The 18,912-nt window shown below is 35.1% G+C and overlaps 3 protein-coding genes across 4 annotated transcripts in view; 1 reads left to right on the plus strand and 2 right to left on the minus strand.

The window, feature by feature from the left end:
* The window catches only part of LOC110421393 (putative UDP-N-acetylglucosamine--peptide N-acetylglucosaminyltransferase SEC), a 12,575-nt gene extending 10,395 nt beyond the window's left edge, over positions 1 to 2,180 (minus strand). Inside the window, exon 1 of the mRNA XM_021434989.2 lies at positions 1,819 to 2,180. Coding sequence (XP_021290664.2) covers positions 1,819 to 2,032 — 214 coding nt within the window. The 5' untranslated portion in view covers positions 2,033 to 2,180. The remainder of the gene's footprint in view (positions 1 to 1,818) is intronic.
* Positions 2,181 to 3,056: 876 nt separating this feature from the next.
* On the minus strand, positions 3,057 to 7,529 carry LOC110421206 (peptidyl-prolyl cis-trans isomerase FKBP62-like). 2 transcript variants are annotated; one of them, XM_021434724.2, is made up of 13 exons: positions 7,066 to 7,529; positions 6,868 to 6,954; positions 5,932 to 6,192; positions 5,765 to 5,839; positions 5,598 to 5,678; positions 5,325 to 5,519; positions 5,143 to 5,229; positions 4,848 to 5,023; positions 4,626 to 4,748; positions 4,391 to 4,537; positions 4,172 to 4,299; positions 3,663 to 3,819; positions 3,057 to 3,438 (listed from the first exon to the last, which is right to left on the minus strand). In XM_021434724.2, the coding sequence occupies exons 1-13, from the start codon at positions 7,265 to 7,267 to the stop codon at positions 3,328 to 3,330; spliced, it is 1,830 nt and encodes a 609-aa protein (XP_021290399.1). In that variant the 5' UTR covers positions 7,268 to 7,529; the 3' UTR covers positions 3,057 to 3,327. The 2 variants fall into 2 exon arrangements, with proteins under 2 accessions (XP_021290399.1, XP_021290400.1); XM_021434725.2 differs by lacking the exon at positions 3,057 to 3,438 and having other exon boundaries at positions 3,443 to 3,819; positions 7,066 to 7,528.
* Positions 7,530 to 10,781: 3,252 nt separating this feature from the next.
* On the plus strand, positions 10,782 to 18,702 carry LOC110421080 (protein transport protein SEC23 E-like). Its single transcript, XM_021434549.2, has 12 exons — positions 10,782 to 11,816; positions 11,901 to 12,074; positions 12,845 to 13,006; positions 13,568 to 13,710; positions 14,381 to 14,456; positions 14,558 to 14,730; positions 14,845 to 14,926; positions 15,202 to 15,279; positions 15,658 to 15,819; positions 15,920 to 16,183; positions 17,032 to 17,136; positions 18,394 to 18,702. The coding sequence occupies exons 1-12, from the start codon at positions 11,064 to 11,066 to the stop codon at positions 18,538 to 18,540; spliced, it is 2,319 nt and encodes a 772-aa protein (XP_021290224.1). The 5' UTR covers positions 10,782 to 11,063; the 3' UTR covers positions 18,541 to 18,702.
* Positions 18,703 to 18,912: the final 210 nt, after the last annotated feature.

The following is an 18,912-nucleotide window of genomic DNA, read 5'->3' on the forward strand; positions in this document are numbered from 1 at the left end:
AGTTGACTCCATTCCATTGTTTATGTGTTCCAAAGATTAATAATGATCATAATTAACTAAAGACATCACAATTCTTGTAAAGAGAGCTAAAATTATCCTTTCTGACAATTAAAAGAAAAATTGATAAAAGTAATCAAAACTAAAGAAACCAAAGTACACTTAATTCAAGAAGTCAGTCACACTTTTTTGTTGCTTTTTCCTTAAAAAAAGCGCACCTAGGCACATAAGGCATGTGCCTATAAAAGGCACCTCACCAAAGGTGTGCAAGGGCTTTACTTGATTTACACTGCACCTAGGATCATGCCTTGACAACAATGGCATAATCTATGTGCCACCCATTTAAGTCAACATTTTACTGCCAGTAGTAGACAGTATGTGGTAGCACATTTAGTTTACAGTAGGAACCTACCAAGTCTGCCCCTGTTAACTTTCTTCTCCTCTAACCGCAGTATACGTCAACAAACAAGGTGAAAGACAAAAAGGTCCTCCCTTATCTTACTAGCATTATTTTAGCAATAGTCAATTAATGACTTGTGTTATACTAAAGCACGTAGTTAATATATGCAATGGATGAGATTCTAATATTTGATCACTATCCTACCCAGGCCAAATGAGCTACCTTATCATGAAATGACTAAATCTTCAACCACTAATCAAGCTGAACCCTGAGACTTATACAGGTCCTGATTTAAATAAATCATTAAAGCCAAAAACTTATACAGTTTCAGAATTTTGATATTTTGTAATTGGTTTAAATTAAAGACGAAGGATGGCAGTGACTCCATCATGAAAAGAGGCATCGCTTAAATTTGTGAACTGAAAAGAGCCCTATCTCACTATTCTGGCATCACATCTGTGTTCAACTTTCATTTTCTAATCGCTATTCTCAGTCATTCATCTAGTTCTTGCCACATGACAGGCTAGTCATGTTACCTTGTGAAATCTAAAAGTTATTTCCTGATAGAAATGTCCCCTATCCATTAAAAGTGGAAACAGGGGGTGCAATCTCTATAAGGCTAATTTTAACACAAGAATTCCTCAATTAATTGTATGAAAAACGGAAGCTTGCCAGGGCCATCTGCATGAAAAGGCCCAATCTAACTGATGAACATAGAGTGTTTAACTCAGGATGTCATTTCAAGATCAGGATATACAAGTTTCTAATTTCAAAAGACCATACCAACCATAGGTGGATTACACAACCATTGCTATAACAGAACCTACATGAACATAAATATCTCTGTACATATATCTGAAATAATAGCAGACCGTTCACAAATCCTAAAACAGAAATAACTTTCAAAGAAATGTCGCCTAATTAAGTCTCTTCATCGTTGTTAATTTTACTACTTGCTTCCTAGCAGTTACTAAACAGTAAAAGCAAATTCATCTTTGATTAAAAATAAGCACATGGCTAAAATGCGACATCCATTCACATATAATTGCACCATATAATGTAAAATTAATCATCTTGCTATTCTCAAATTTTAAAGTTACAAAAAACATTATACTATTTTCTTTTGATATCCCCAAATACACGTTTATTTTTTCCTCTCAGAAGTGAAACGCAAGTAGGCAAAAGTAATAGCCAACGGAAGAGTAAAATTATTTACAAATAGAACGCCCAAAACCGAAAATTATTTTCTTTCCAGAATATTCTTTTAAGGGAAAATTTAGAAACACAATCACAGGTAAATATATCAGTATATCTTTTTACAGGAATCTAAAAGAGTGACATTGAGGTCAAAACCCTAGAACTGGAAAACAAAATAAATTCCAAAAAGAAAAGCATGAAAAAATCGCACAAAAAAAAAAAACCTTCATGGGAGTCCAAACCCTGAGAGGGCTTGAGATTAACCAAAGCAGAAGAAGAAGAAGAAGCAGCAGCAACTGCGCCTCCAAAATCAGAGTGCAGACTGAGTGAGTCATCGTTGTATGGAACCAACTGAACATGTTGCTGCTGTAGTTGTTGTTGAAGCTGCTGGCTATGATGGTACTGTTGCAGCCGAGGATCGCTCTGCAAGGAGAGCATTTTTCCCTGCTTGGATCACCAGAAAACCTATTTTTGTCTAGAAAAAGGAGAAGAAAGGTCGAGAAAATTTTGATTTGTACTCGAGAAAATTCTGATTTTGGGAGAACCCCCGCTTTTCCGTTGTATTGTCTCCTTACGTCTGTTATCAAAAGCGACTACTCAGACCGTTAAACGTCGAGCTTCTTTTTGTTCCGTATTTATCACGTGTGAACTGTCTTCACTTATTGTTAGACTGGACATCCCATGGATTTCACCCACGTGGCGTATGATGATATCCTGCATATCTAAAGAGGGATTTGGCAATTTCGAGTAGGGGTTTGGAATTTTTGTGACAATAGAATGGGTTGTAGGGGATTTGAAGTTGTCCAGCGTTTTGGGTAGAAGCACACGTTAATTGGAGATACACGTGTCGAGAGACACGCATATGGAAATGGAGCAGATAATTACACTCGCTGGGTCATCTGAGAAAATCTGTCGGGCAAAGAGCCCGGTACTCATGGGCCGACGGGCCGGATAGGATCCAGCATGGGCCATCTGCCCTTCAGGACTTGATTATTCATCCCAACACCACCTTATCAATATTATAAACCCTTTTTTTATTTAAAACAAAAAAAAAAATTGAACTTTGCACTTCTAGGTGAGGATGTCTTCAACTAAAAATTAAATTATGAAAAAAGCCTACAAAAATATTTTGGAAGATTTTGCATCTATCATTTGTAATCAAGCCTATCAATATTATATACCTAATAAGGGGCAAATGGTAAATACCAAATTATCCGAAAATAGTAATGATACAAATAGAATATCGAATAAATATGGCTTTTGAAATCGATTTTCATTTATAAATCTTGATATACTTGGTGTTTGGTCCTTTTTTTACAAAAACATTATCCATGCAAGAATTGTTGCTTTTGTAACCTTCATCAGGAAAACATTGCCCAGGCAATCATGCAAGCATTCACCTTTGGGCGTCAGGACTAGACAGGACTTGTTGAGGCCTCCAGGGCGGATTCACCGCCAATTGTGAACATAGAGCAACTTTAATATCTTAATACGATGAGATGTCAAGTTACAATGTCAATCACATGAAACTACATTTCTTTCAAATGAAGAGGAAACATCTTCCTCAAGATAAACCACAATGTCATATCCTGAAATTCAGATGGCAGGCTAGCACCACAATGTATATATGTAGTACAGTTTATCATCTTCGACTTGAACGACTTATACAAAGTGGTTAAGATGATTTCTACTTATGTTCAACTGCAAATACAACATGAACCCAGGCACGAAGCTTACATAACCACATGATCCACAAGGGGATCTGACCATTTTTGCCATGTTAAGAATGTGATCATGGAAAGTATCAGACAGAGGCAAACCAAAATAACCAGCAATCTGCAAACCTGCTTAGAGTCCAAAGAGACAAGATTTCTTTATTAGATGCATTAGAAGAACTTCATCATACATGACCTTTCACACTTAACTGATTAGCACTATCTTAAGCTTTACTATACTATGGTAATTTTAGGACGAGCACTCTGCCTTCACTCTTCAATAACATTGAGAAGGAAAAAAGGGAGAAGGGATCCAGGAAAATAAAGGGGGATTGGGGCAAATGCTATCATGCCTTGCTGTCAATGGCCATGGATGTTGGCTCCCGTTTTGCTCCCTTTACTTGCTCTAATTTGTTCATCTTTGCAAAAATGTTGCCATAAAATTGTGCATCCTTCTTGTTGTACTCCCTGATTTTCTCCTTTAGGACTCGGTACTCCAGTTTCACATCCCTAGTATCAACACAAACATAGGTTTAACTCCAACTGCAATCACATCAATTGGAATAAAACAACTTACCGATGAAAACATGATGCCAAAGATGGTGCATCTGGATTTCTTATCCTACTTGTACTTTTCACTATAGTTTTCTAGTCCTTCTTAGTAACGTTATTCAAATTCAAGTCAGCACTTGATTAATTCCCAACTGCAGCAAAACACACACTCACGTAGAATATTTCTACAAGATATGTTCTCGAGCTCACATATGCCACAATACAAGGTAGGATGTACTGACTATAGCTAAGATAAATCACAAAAGCAACCACATTCGGATACAGCCAACTGTTTGCAGTAGGGAAATACCTGTTATCAGGGTCAATCTCCAGAGCCTTTTTGATATCCACCTCTGCCAAATCTAAATCAACAATTTGAATATATGCTTGAGCCCTCCTGTATAGAGCTTTCACGTTCTTATTATCAAGTTCTAACACCTATAAAATCACACATGCCTAACTGTCAGCACAATTGAATCAATATTTACACTTTGTCAAGACAAAATCCATATGCCATTAAAGCTACAACCTTAGTACACAGCTTCTCAGCCTGCTTGTAATCTTTAAGTTTCAACTTGCAAGCTGCATCGTTAAGATTGCAAGTTACTTTTAGCAACTTAGTTTGCTGCTTCTCCTCATCACTGAAAGAAGAGTCATACTCTATGAACTTAACAGCCTGCACATTGTTGCCAAATAGTCAACTCACAATTAAAATAAGTCTCAAGAATTTTATAAATGGGAAAGTGCCTGGTCCATAACTATACCTTCTCATATCTTTTTGATGCTCTTTCATATTTACCAGCCTTATATAATGCATTCCCTTCTTCTTTCTTTTTCCCTGCAGCTTCAATCTTTTCCTGTGTGTTCATATCCCAAGATTCTTTCTCCTGCAATCAATCATTAACTTATTAGACTGTAGGCAACACAACACCCATATGCAGCGTAGAAATGTACTACAGGGTTAAAAGGAGAACATACACACTAACCTTCACAAATGAGACCAACTCAACCTCATAATACACAGTTGCGTTTGCAGGAACAACAGCCAATTCTTGCTGTGATTCAGATGAACCAAAAGCATATTCTGGCTGAATAGTGATAAGTGCATGTTCTCCTTTCTTCATGGTCTTCACAGCTCTATCAAGACCATCAATTACTTGTTCTGTCACCAATGTCATCCACATTAGAAAGAACTTTAGACTCAAATACACGAGATCTTATTGAGAGGGAAAGCTAAGAAAAAGCTTCCAAAAAGAACCCTAATGCCAAAACCATGATTACCTTCATCTATTTTGAACTCAAAGAGCTCCTCATCATGACCTTTCTTCGCAAAGATCTTCCCATCCTGAAGCTTCCCAATTAATTTCACTAGCAAAGAATGCAAATAACAGTTATGAATACATTGAAAAACCATTGAAACAATTATAGACTATAGTGAAAAGTAATGTTCCAAGACATCTTACCATGAACCACTGTCCCATCGTTTGGTCGGTCATAACCCTCTCCCTCCTTCAAGATCTTCTTCATGACCTTCCTGTCCTTTGTGACATCAGAAACACTCTTCCAAGAAACCAACTCAAGAGTTATATGAAGGGTAGCATTTGGAGGAACAGCCCCTTCACTGGCCAATGCTGGCCTACCATCCTCACCAAATGCATCTGAAAATGCAAACAGGAAGCAGTTAGGTTTCATAGTGTGCCATAACCAATATAAAGGCATAAAGGAGTTCGACTTACATTGTGGCTTCACTGTCAACAAGACTTTCTCTCCTTTCTTCATTGTTTTTACTGCCTTTGCTAAGGCAGGGCAGAAATAGCCTGCAACAAATTTCAACATCATACTTGAGCTTGCAGAATTGATTTCAGATAAATGAGAACACATAATAAAAAGGAATCACACATACCATCTCCAACAGTGAACTCTATCCCATCAGATTTCGAAATGATAGTACCATCTTCTAAACAAGCTTCATATTTAACTGTTATAAATATAAGAAAATCATTGTCAGCAAACAGTCACATAAAAAATTGAATTTTTTAAGCAGCAAGAGGTGATCAATTAATAACATACCGAATGCTTCATCCAAATCTTTTGGATTTTCCCATTTCTCCCCTTTAACAAGTATTTTCTTGAAGATTCCTCCATCTTTGCATATGTCCTTGACACTATTCCAAGAAACCAATTCCACATCAAATTGAAGAGTTGCATTAGGAGGAATAGTTGGAGGTGATCCAGATTCCCCATACGCCAGCTCAGAAGGTATTGTGAAAATGGCATTTTCACCCCTCTTCATTGTTTTGATACCCTCATCCCAGCCCTTTATTACTTGCCCTGCAATTTAAGGGCGACAAAGAAGTGAGCATTTCCAATTCATGCAGTTACAAATAAATAATTAGCTATCAAAATAGTTAACTAAAATATAAATAAAGAAAATTTGTTAGTTTCTTGAATAACATAGCTATAATCTCCCTCCAATGCTTCAATGAAAAACTTCCACATATCGTACCAGACAATAATCTTAATCTTATCAAAGAGAGTTTTACATGTTAGACACGAAAAACTTTTAAAAAAGAAAACTTATCTTAAATACATAAATATCTTCAGATTTTATTAGAAAAATTGTAAAATTTATGCCAACAAGTTTTTTAAGAAACAAACATTTACTAAATTTATTTCACATATCATCCAACTTATTTTTTATGATTAGAAAATTCATCAAACCTTACTAAGTTCAATAAACGCTTTTTATCAAAAAGGAAAGTTGCAAGGATTATTCAAAAATGTTGGGCATTTCAAAATGTAAGGTCAGCATCTTATCTATATAATTTTACAAGAATAAATACATAAATATTTGACCAAATACTAAAACATCAAAACCGCAATTTTCAGAAACTGATAAAGTATTAACTATTAGAGATTTAAACCAGTTTTAATAGAGAGGTAACTAATTTCAATAGGAAATGAAGCCAAATATTTTACTTAAAACAGTTAAATAAACTCATTTACCTAAGCCAAGTTGGAACTTAAAAGTACTCCCTTTGTCCCGACTGGAATCAAATTTGGTTCCATCAAGCAAAGTCCCAGTGTAATGAACTGCAATGAATCAAAATCAACAAATCCGTCAACTCAAAATACCCAAAATTCAAAAAAAAAAAAACTAACCAACAAATCAATCCATGAAAGATGATGAAGAAAACCCATTACCTTCAACTTCATCACCAGTATCGGGAGTCTCCCATCCTTCACCTTCCTTAACCAGTTTTTTCTTCAGACCATTTTTCCCAATCTCTTTCTCCTCACCGACTTTGAGAATTGGGTCAATTGGGTCAACTGGTTCATTTTCTGGGTAGTGCATCTCGTCTTCTTCCATGTCGCTCCCTGTTGGGACCTCAAAATCGTCTTCCATTAATGAAATGCGCTAAGGTAAGCTAAGAGAAAATGTGAGAATTTAGGATTTCTAAAAAGGAAATGGCAAATGCTAGAAGGTTTGTTCGTTTGCTGATTGATGCGAGAAAGTGATCTGAGTCTTGGGGAATTTAAAGTTGACGTGTAGATGGAGAGAGCTATGGAGCGTAGACTCTAGAGAGTTCTAAAAGCTAACAGACTGAAGAGGGTTTCCAGAATTCTCCCTCCTTTTTTAGAGCGTTTGACGTTGTCTTTTAGATCTTCGCGCTTCTATTTAGGCCTTCAGGATCCGCTGATGCGTGGTTTTTTTTTTTTAATTTCAGTCCAAGTAACACTATTTAAATAATTTAATTATATTTATATATTATTAAGTTATTGATGAAAATTTATAAATGGAGTAAGAATATTATTGCACGTTTTTTAATAATCATTATTTTTAAATATATCTTTATAATATGTAATAATTCTTTAATTGTATTGATAAAATAATTTGTTACTAACAATTTATGAAATATAAAATAATAATTATCTTTTATGTATATATATTAACTTGAAATTAAGATTACATGATGAAAACAGTTATATCTCATACAATAAGTCACTTTTTTTATTTCTCGCTTATAATACTAAAATAAATACTAATAATTAATAATTAATTAATTATAATTACTTAAAATTATATTTATTATTTTATATGTATATGACGTTGATGTAGAAAATGAAAAATATTATATAATCATTTTATTATGTCACATTATTATCAATTATAATTAAGTTAATCATTAATCATGAATAATTTATTTAATTTAAAATAAATATATAAAAATTTATTTAAATTAAAATAAAAATAAAAATATTTGATTGAATATAATCAAAGTATAAAAGTTTATTTAATTTTTAAAATAATTTAAGAGCTTGTTAGATTAAAAAATTCAAATTAAAATATCACTGGTAGCTTTTTTGAAAAATAAAATCTAATATAACCATAATTATCAATGATTCGCTATAAATATATTTTTTAACTTATCATATTAATTATCAATATTAGAGTTAATAAAAAATTTGTTTTTAGAATAGAATATTAACAAGTATTTCACTTAGCAAAACATTGACTTTTGTTCCTTCTTTTTACTGTATTCAGATATATCACATTAAATTCCTCAAAAAAAAATATCACATTAATTATAACTCAAGCTTCATTGTCATGGATGAAAAACTGTTATTGATTATTGTAATATAACAATGCTACGAAAAAACTGTTATCGAAATAATTAAAAGCATGTTCTTAAAAGGTGTTTATTAAATGCATGCATTAAATCTCCAAAAAAAAAAAAGTAAATACATGTCCTACTGCAAAATTTTAATTATTTATTAACCAAATATACAAATATATTTTTGTTTATAATGAAATAAAATTTATTGAAGTTATAAATAAAAAAAATATGATTTTCCATTTTGTGAAATTTAATGAATTTTACCTTCCTTTTATTTTATTCTATCTATCTTAATTATAAGAAGTTTACTTCTTAATGTATCATTTAATTTACCTATTATATTGTTATATCTTTTAATTGTATTAGGAGTCTACCTATTTATTTTTATTTATCAATTAAATACCTAATAGAGTATAAGATCTTTATCAAAACCTAACTCTACCCTCACATATTACCTTTTTTTTTTTTTTTGCATATAAAACAATTTGCATTCTAAGAGGGGGACAGAGAAAGTTGTGGAGCATAGTGATTATTGAAAACCAATTGGTATGAAATGTATGTGCATTTATTTATTTTTATTTTGGCATAATGTTTGAAAAAAAGTTCTTAATTTATTTAAGAAAATTTAAACAATTTTGTATTTTTTTGTTATCTCTAATTAAATTTTTATATTTTTATTCTTAATCAAATAAGTTTTTTATTGATTGATTATCATTAATTAAAATACTGATATGAATGATCAAAATGCGATATGATTATGTTTTATATCATCTTTATTATGATATATCAATAACTGATGTCAGTATAACATTAATATCATATAATATAAAATAATAAATAATATTTTAATTAAATTAATAATTAATTATAAAATTTATTTGACTCAATAAATATATATAAATTTATTTGATTTAAGATAAAAATATAAAAATTTATTTACTTATATGAATTTTTTAAAATAATGTAAGTTTTTTTAAGCATTATTTTTTTTTCTTTTTGAGATTTGAATTACAAATAGGTCACAGGTATGCATAAAAATAAAGAGAAAAGCCTTACATGAATGAAACTGCCATCCTACCCTAGCCGTGCCAGATCTAATCTATTATTACTAGATCCAGAGCAGTGCCAACTGTTAACATGATTGGCTGCTGGGGGAAGTAATGACTTGACGTTGGTTCAGACATAGTGAAGGGGACAACACGATTTTATTGGCTTCTCTTGTATCCCCCCAACCTGAAAGTGCTAAAACTTTGCTGGCTTTGAATAATTATGCGATCGAACGTGGAAGAAGCATTAAAGATTATTCAAAATGCTTGTAGCCTTAAGTAAAGGATCAACTTTTGAAAGGAATTTTCTGATTGTCATCCTTTTAAGTCATGCAATGCCAACTGAACTGCTTTTGAGTAGAACCAAGGCCTCTTTCTTCAAAAATAGGGCTACACAACAAACCTTAGAGGGCCCAAACCATGAAGCTTGGGTGTTGAGTCTGCAAACCAGAGCCATTCTTCAACCAGTTTTTGGCGGTTCCATAAGATAAAACCAGTGTCAGTATTTTATTTTTTAAAGTGTATCAGTTATTGGGGGTTGGGGGGGTTTGCCATTGGTCTTGGCTGGGCTGCACAAGCAAAGACCCCTCCATCTCCTTTCTTTGTCATAGAGTTGTGTTGAATTATTTTGTTTCTGGGAATCCCATACATTCTGCATCCTTGCTCTGAACCAAATCCCCAAGCTGGATATTTTTCTACCCAGCTCTTGCTGATCGTATTGCACTAGTTTTGTGCGAGTTTGGAGTTAGTCATAACAAAGCATGGAGCGGCTTGGACTTTTGCATTCTTGGCAACTGTCTCAACCATCTAGAGACAGGACATTCTCCGTTAAATCACATAGCCTTAACAACTCCAATCGATTGTCTCCTCTTTATATGTCCAAATCATTCTCCATGAATTTTGACCACCCATCTTTTTCTACAGTCATTCCGACTATATCTAGGGTAACATTCTCATTCTTTTCCCTACACCGATGTCTTGCAGAGTTAGCAATTAAGTTTTAGTGAAAATTATATGTTGACCTATTAATCTGTTTGTATATAATGACAAAATGCAAAAGAAAAAAAAGGGCTAAACTTAAGCAAGTATTCAATGACATGAATGATTGTCGAATCTTGAAGCACAAAGTGAGAGAGACTTTTTTTTGTTGTTGGGTACTAAAATTAAACAAAAAGAAGTCCAATGGCATCGGTACATGTGAATAGAAAGCGCATAGCCTCCCGTAGTTATAAATCGTTCATCGAGGGCCTCGGCCTCTTCCCCTTAAATACCCATATTTTAGCTCAAACCCTTTTCTCAATTTTCTTTTGAGAAAAAAAAAAAAAAACTACTCCTCCATCCTCTTGTCTCTCGGTGACCCCTTTCGCTCCAGTTTCTCCTGGGGGTCGCCCAAAAATCAGGAAAAAACCAAAAAAAAAAGGAAAAAAACCCCAGAATTCTCATTCAATTCCTAAATTACTTATCAAATCTATCCCGAAAAAAATTAGAAAAACCAAAAAAAATAACAAGTTTTAATTTTTTCAAATAAATTTCAAACATGTCGGAAATGGCGAACACGGATCCCGAAGGGGTGGACGCCGTACGGATGACGTGGAACGTTTGGCCACGCACCAAAGTCGAAGCCAGCAAGTGCGTGATTCCGTTGGCTGCTTCAATCGCTCCGATCCGCCCTAACCCGGACATTCCCACCCTCCCTTACGCTCCGCTACGATGCAAGACCTGTTCCGCCGCGCTTAACGCTTACGCCCGCGTGGACTTCACGGCCAAGATCTGGATCTGCCCGTTCTGTTACCAGCGTAACCATTTTCCGCCTCACTATGCCATGATCTCCGAAACCAACCTCCCTTGCGAACTCTACCCGCAATATACCACCGTGCAATACACGCTCCAAGCGAATCCCGATCCAAACAACCCTTCCGGCCCACCTCAATTGCCGCCGGTTTTTGTGTTCGTATTGGACACGTGCATGATCGAGGAAGAGCTGGCGTTTGTTAAATCGGCGATGAATCAGGCGATTGGGTTGTTGCCGGAACACGCGCTTGTCGGCTTTGTTTCGTTTGGCACTCAGGCGCAGGTCCACGAATTGGGGTTCCAGGATATGTCGAAGGTCTATGTTTTCAGGGGTAGTAAGGAGATTTCCAAGGAGCAGGTTTTAGAGCAGTTGGGCCTCGGTGTTGCTGGGCGGCGGCCAACCCCTGGGTATCCAAAAGGCCTGCAAAATGGGTACACAAATACCGGCGTTAACCGGTTTTTATTGCCCGCGTCAGATTGCGAATACACGCTCAATTCGGTGCGTTTAGATTTATATGTCGTGGGAATTCATTTGTTAAATGTTTGAATTTTTCTATTAAGTGGTTGGTTGATTTGATTGTAGTTGTTGGATGAGTTGCAAACGGATCAATGGCCTGTACAACCAGGGCACAGGGCGTCCAGGTGCACTGGAGTGGCCTTGAGTGTTGCAGCAGGATTGCTTGGAGCTTGCTTGCCTGGTACTGGTGCTAGGATTGTTGCTTTGGTTGGTGGTCCATGTACTGAAGGACCGGGCACGGTATTGCCATTAAATTCTTTGTTTAGCTTTTGAATTCTTACCTATTCCACAATTATGGTACATAGCAAATTTAAATAGCCAATAGTATGGCATTTATCATTCGTTTTGTCATGTGAAGTATAGGTATGGATGTTGCATATGGATAATATGTTATGGCTGAGATGGATATGGTTTGTTACTATCAGTATGACCTTTTGCTGCAACCCTGAAAGTTCTATTCACTGTTACATCACTAATGTCCGTCCATTTTACTTTTCTCTGTGGTTAAATATTATATAACATTATACAACATTATGCCCCATGTTTCTTTGGGGATGGTATTTGATAAAAATTGGAGGCAAATTAAACTGAAGCACATGAGCAACAATGACTGGAGCTCGTTTTAAAAGGAAATGGGGCTATGTTTAGGTTTTTGTTTGATTAGCATTGAATGTCAGTGCATTTTTGTTACTAGGAGAAACCCTATTTCATAAACATTATTCCTATTAAGTACCTTCATTCTGTCTCCAGAGTTCTTGGCAAAATTTCATGTAATCTGTATAGTTTCATATAAGATGGACATTGTATTGCTAATTGCCTTAACTTTACTGTTTGTTTGTGTGAGATGTGTGCCCTTCTTGAATACCTTTTACTGGTAGGAATAACGCAAATGCAACAATGATTTAACTGAGAAAATAGAGATTAAGCAAACAACTTTAATTTCAGAATTGCTTCTTGTTAAATTTGTATTGGCATTCTCAAGATGATAATTAATTATATGATTTTTGCAGATTGTATCGAAAGACTTGTCAGATCCTGTGCGTTCCCATAAAGATCTTGACAAAGATGCTGCCCCATATTTTAAGAAAGCAGTCAAATTTTATGATGGTCTTGCGAAACAGCTGGTTAGCCAGGGTCATGTACTTGACCTTTTTGCGTCTGCACTTGATCAGGTTTGTCTTGGCCACCTTTTAGGTTCGCTAATGATATTTAAACTCTTTTTGTTGTTCAGAAATCTGTTTCTATGACAGATCTTGGTTTGTTTGCTTCTATATGCTCAAGTGATAACTATAATGTGTCTGCTTTCATATTCTGCCCGAACTAGTTAGAAGTTGTATCACTCTCTTAATAAGGACATTGATTTAATTGACAAATTTTTGGTTATTTTATGGCTTCTAATTAATCCCATGAATTAAACTAAAGCATTGATGACACTGCTGAAGCTGATTAGATATAAGGGCCCTATATTATATTTGGAAAATTGAACAACCCAATATGTAATTCTTACTTTATAGACCATCTCTCTCTTTCTCACTTGCATTTAAAATTCACTGTTTATTTGATTGGTGGCTTATGTGTAGATGTTTTATGTTATAAACAACTGTGGATGCTAATGGTTATTCCATTAACCAGTGTTGTAAACATTTTGTTTTAATGCTAATAATTTCAGACGTTAATAATCTTCACAATGTAAACTGTATGTAATCGTGTTATGGGTTTTCATGTGTTCTCAGGTTGGGGTTGCTGAAATGAAAGTTGCAGTTGAAAGAACAGGTGGCCTTGTTGTTCTAGCTGAAAGTTTTGGTCATTCTGTATTCAAAGACTCTTTCAAGCGTGTGTTTGAGGATGGGGAACAGTCTCTTGGCCTATGTTTTAAGTTAGTCCTTGTTACCATGCCAATGTTTTTGTTCTTGATGAACTTTTTAAGTTTACGTTTCTCTACTCTTATTCTTGAGCATTGATAAATAACTATATAGTTGCATCATTAATTGGTAAACTTTCATTTTTATTCCGGTTCTAGTTGTCCTTGTGTTATTTGCTTGAGTTCTGGATGCACCAACCACCCAGTTCACGTTTAATTTAGTTGGGATATCATTCTGCACTAGGTAATGCTGCTGTTAGAGAATGTAAATTTTAGACATAAAAGCTTGCTGCCCTTGCTTTACTGCAGGAAGCAGAGGACAAATTTATCAAATTGCACAAGCTGCATATATGAAAATGATTAAACACTAGTATTTCTCTGTTGTCATTACCCTGTTGGTTTTATAGGTTTTTTTAAGTGTTGCAAATGCGAGTGCTTGTGTTATTGACAGTGGTGTAAGCATTACCATGTGGCATAAATGACCTCTCCATAACATGGGGTACCCATGAAATAATCTATTTGGTTTTGCTTTGGGTTAAGTTTTTGTGTCCACAACTCCACATGCAATATCTGTTACTTATGATTAGCTATGGCATAGTTTGGAGCACCCTGAAATATCAACTATTTTAGACTGTAGTATAAATTTCAAACTCATTTTAAGCTCATTTTTTATCTTTCTTTATAGTGGCATGCTCGAGATCAACTGTTCAAAAGACATCAAGATTCAGGGGGTCATTGGACCTTGCACATCTTTGGAGAAGGTTGGACTATTTAACAATTTAATAACACCTCTCACTCTAAACTGTACACTTAGTTAACTTGTATTTATGGTGATTTAAGCTGATTACTGTGATTGTTGCAGAAAGGACCGAATGTCGCTGACACAGTCATTGGGGAGGGAAACACTACAGTGTGGAAAATGTGTGGCCTTGACAAGAGTACTTGCTTGACGGTTTTATTTGATCTTTCATCAACTGAGCGATCAAATGTTCCCGGAGCTGCAAATCCACAACTCTATTTGCAGTTTCTGACAAGGTTTGTGACATGAACTAATCAAAAGGGTCCTTTTTATTACCCGGAAATAATGTTTGATTTGTTTCTTTACTTTGTTCTTTTGCTTATTTGATTGTGATGTTTATGTAATTGCAGTTATCAAAACCCTGAAGGTAAAACAATGCTTCGAGTTACTACTGTGACAAGAAGATGGGTAGACAGTGCTGTTAGTGCAGAGGTTGGTTTATATTTTATCATTTTTGTACTTTTGGTTGTTTGTAATTGTCGAAATAACATCTAAGCTATCATTTTCATTTCTGCCATCTCATCCCATTTTGTGTTTTGTGAAATGTCTCATTTGGTTGTATTTAAGAGGGGTTTTTTCCCCAACATGGCAGGTTAGGTGATGTGTATAAATGTCACTGGCATGTGTGTCTTGGTCTGGATCCTCTAATAGTCATATGATTGATTGTGTTTGTTGGAATTGTTTATGCTAACTTTGAACCATTGTAGGAACTAGTACAAGGTTTTGATCAAGAGACTGCAGCTGTTGTAATGGCAAGAATAACTTCGCTGAAAATGGAGACAGAGGTAATTGAAAAAGTCTTCCATTCAATTGTCTACCATTTGTTGTGTATCTTGTTTGAATGACACTACACTGTTAACCTATAATTTATTCAGCTAATACCTGCTGCTTAGGTCACCATGCTATTGCTTATCTGATAATTTCTACTCTCGTTCTCTATTCACATTATGCATAAGAACTTTTTCTCTTAATACCTTGCCTACTGGTTAGCAGTTCTCTCTCCTTGCTTTTCTCCTAGCTCAACGTTCCCCCCTTGTTATATTTTCTATCTATTAATTGCTGGCTCGTTGCCAATAGAATAACATGTTTTAACTGTTGCATGTAATCACTTTTTTATTAATGGCTTAACCCCTTGCCTAATTATGGATTTTTGTTTCATTTAGGAGGGGTTTGATGCCACACGGTGGTTAGATCGGAATCTCATTCGACTTTGTTCCAAATTTGGTGACTATCGGAAGGATGATCCATCATCTTTTACATTAAATCCGTGTTTTTCGTTGTTTCCTCAGTTTATGTTTAATCTGCGGCGGTCACAATTTGTACAGGTAACTGTTTCTTGTTTCTAATTTCCTGCCCTTTTAATAATATTTAACTAATTGACCTATGTTCATATATGGCTTTTCTTTCTTTCCTGTTTTGTGACAGGTTTTTAATAACAGTCCAGATGAAACTGCCTATTTCCGCATGTTATTAAACAAGGAAAATATTACAAATGCAGCTGTTATGATCCAACCATCATTAATATCATATTCATTCAATTCGCTGCCCCAACCAGCATTATTGGATGTGGCTTCCATTTCAGCTGATCGTATTCTCTTGCTGGATTCATATTTCAGTATTGTTGTTTTCCATGGTATGACAATAGCGCAGTGGCGGAACATGGGTTACCAGAATCAGCCTGAACACCAGGTATGCTCATTTTGTTCATACTATCTTAATCTAGAGTTTTGATGTAAAGATTTATTTAGAATGGTTATGTATTCGTAATGTGCACAAGTGACTTGGATTAAGCATGCCCTATGGACATTAATCATAATAATCTGCTACCTCTCTGATTCCTATAATTGAGTATGCTCTGGGGAAGGCTGGTGCATTGTTGTGCTTGTTGAAATGATTCCTGGCATCATATAGTGGACCGGTTTATAGGATTAATGAAGTGTTTTATGCATACTTTATAATGCTTCTGCATTTTTAAAAGCTAAATAATTGCTATTTTATGTTTATTTGGCAAAGCTTACTCTAAGCTATAGGAAGGGGATGCCAATAAGATATGTTCTATGTTTACCTGGCTATTGGCTCTGTTTAACCTGGTTTAATTGGTCTCGTTATTCTTCTAAAAGCCTGAGCGACTGGCTTAAGAACTTTCCATTGATCATATTTCTATTTGCTTTGGCTTTTTCCGATCTCTTGTTTTGGCTTATAAGTTATAACCTAGTAGCTGGTTTTGAACTTTAACTTTCTTCTATGTGATCTGTCTCTTCTTCTTTATCACTTCTTTTATTCTGGAGACTGGCAATTTGTCTTATTGAGGAACATGGTGCCTTTTTCCTAGGATGAGATATATGGTAATGGCATGTTTGTTTTGCAACGTCCATTATATGTTGAGCTCCAAATTGCAATATTTTCTTGGATTGTTGGGAATTTGCCTGTTCCTCAATGGAGTTTCTAATGCTGCTTAAATTCCAGTGTTTACTACCCCATTTCTATGTTCATACAGTCAATGATTCTGTTGTCTAAAGCTAGATTTTTTTCAATAGGCATTTGCACAGCTTTTGCAAGCACCCCAAGACGATGCCCTAGTGATTATTCGGGAACGCTTCCCTGTCCCTAGATTGGTTGTGTGTGATCAGCATGGATCCCAGGTTAGCATATTTCATAAAGACCGAATTCTTTTACATATTTTTTTGGAGATATAAAAATATGTCCTTGATTTACCTTTGAATTACATTTCATCAATTTTAAATAGATGCTAATATAATTTATGGCTTCAATAAGTGAGTAATTATTAAATTTTGCAACACAATTCATAGGAAAATTGAGTAGAGTTTTTAAATGTGCTTTGGATCAATTAGTACGAATAACATGCAAAATGAATTAGCAAATAAATAACCTGATACTAAACCTACCAAACAGTAATTTGTTAAATTCTGGAAAGTACTGGAAAAGTAGAAAATTGTAGTATTATTTAATGATGAAGCTAACCATTTGTTGTAGTTAAAACTGAGTAGTTATGTGGAATTGTGTCTCTCTGTCTGATATAAGATTAGGGTGCTTGTAGGTCTATGGCTGAGGCAATAGGCCACACCACCAAATGTGTGTTCAAAGTTGAATTCCTAGTCCTCCCAATTTAATTTTAAACTCATGGTGCAGTTGCATCTAGTTTGTCTTTGCTGTGAACTCTTTGCATCAAATTCTCAAAAGCTTGATAAATGTTAGTGAATGTTACCAGTGCAGATTTGTTTTATTGCTACATCGATTTAGCTCGATAATTCAGTATCTGTGGTTCATAGTACATTCTGTGGGTTTAGCTTTGATATCATTTACTTCCCACTGATATGATACCATCATTATATTCTTCTGTTAATCTAGTTTGATGTTCATCTCTACCTTTTTCTTCAGTCCTATATTACAGTTTTATATCAGCTTATGATCATGTTAATATATCCATATTTTATTGCTGTTTCATATTTATTGTGAAGTTTAAATAGGTTAGCAGTAGATTAGGTACCTTATGAACTGTTTTTTTTTTATGTGGCCTATGGATTGTGTTTTTAAGTTTGAAATGTCATCTTGCAAATTTATTCTACATGATAATGATTTTGAAAAGCAAGGCTGGCTTGAGCTATCCCTGTCCTTCAGTTAGAATATTGACTTTTTCGGTGTACTTAAGAGGCACTTGTGGGAAATTAAATCCACAATAAAGGATGGAGTGCCATGCTTGTGGCCTTGCCACGTCTGGGTCCATGACTGGAGCTTCTGGTATTTGGTGACACAACACCCCCTCTCTCCAGCCCCCTTTTGTTACTTCCCAAAGCGGTTTTACTTTAGAGGCTTAAACTGGTACTCTTGAATTGTTATTTTACCAATACCAAGGGGCTTATTTTTGATTCCTCGCGCAGGCACGATTTTTATTGGCAAAGTTGAACCCTTCAGCAACATACAATAATGCAAATGATATAGCTGCTGGATCTGATGTGATCTTTACAGATGATGTAAGCTTACAAGTCTTCTTTGAGCATCTTCAGAGGTTGGCTGTGCAATCTTGATTGTAGAAAATAGTTGAAAGACTTGGGTTTTTGGTATGGGGAATTCCCTCAAGTGTGAGTTCTGTATCCTGTCATACATCCTCTATTCCATTCGGTCATTTTCCTTTCTTTCCATCAATTTTATGAATGAGAGGTCGAACCCCACAATATTTGAGAAATAAAGATAGCACACATCATTCTTTTTGGGGGGGTGGGGGGTGGGGTGGGGGGGTTGCCTGAGAGGTATTTGCTTCCTTGAAAGAATAAGGGACGCAACAAGAGTTCAGATGAGTTTTTACATTTTTAGGGAAAGGAAGGTATGATGAGAATGTAAGTTTGAGGATCCCTGTTTCAGTAGCGGGGCCAATTAGGATTATATTTGACAGAAAATTC

The sequence above is a fragment of the Theobroma umbraticum genome, unplaced genomic scaffold, assembly GCF_002168275.2.
Source record: "Theobroma umbraticum cultivar Fairchild unplaced genomic scaffold, ASM216827v3 scaffold_130.0, whole genome shotgun sequence".
Lineage (NCBI taxonomy): Eukaryota > Viridiplantae > Streptophyta > Magnoliopsida > Malvales > Malvaceae > Theobroma > Theobroma umbraticum.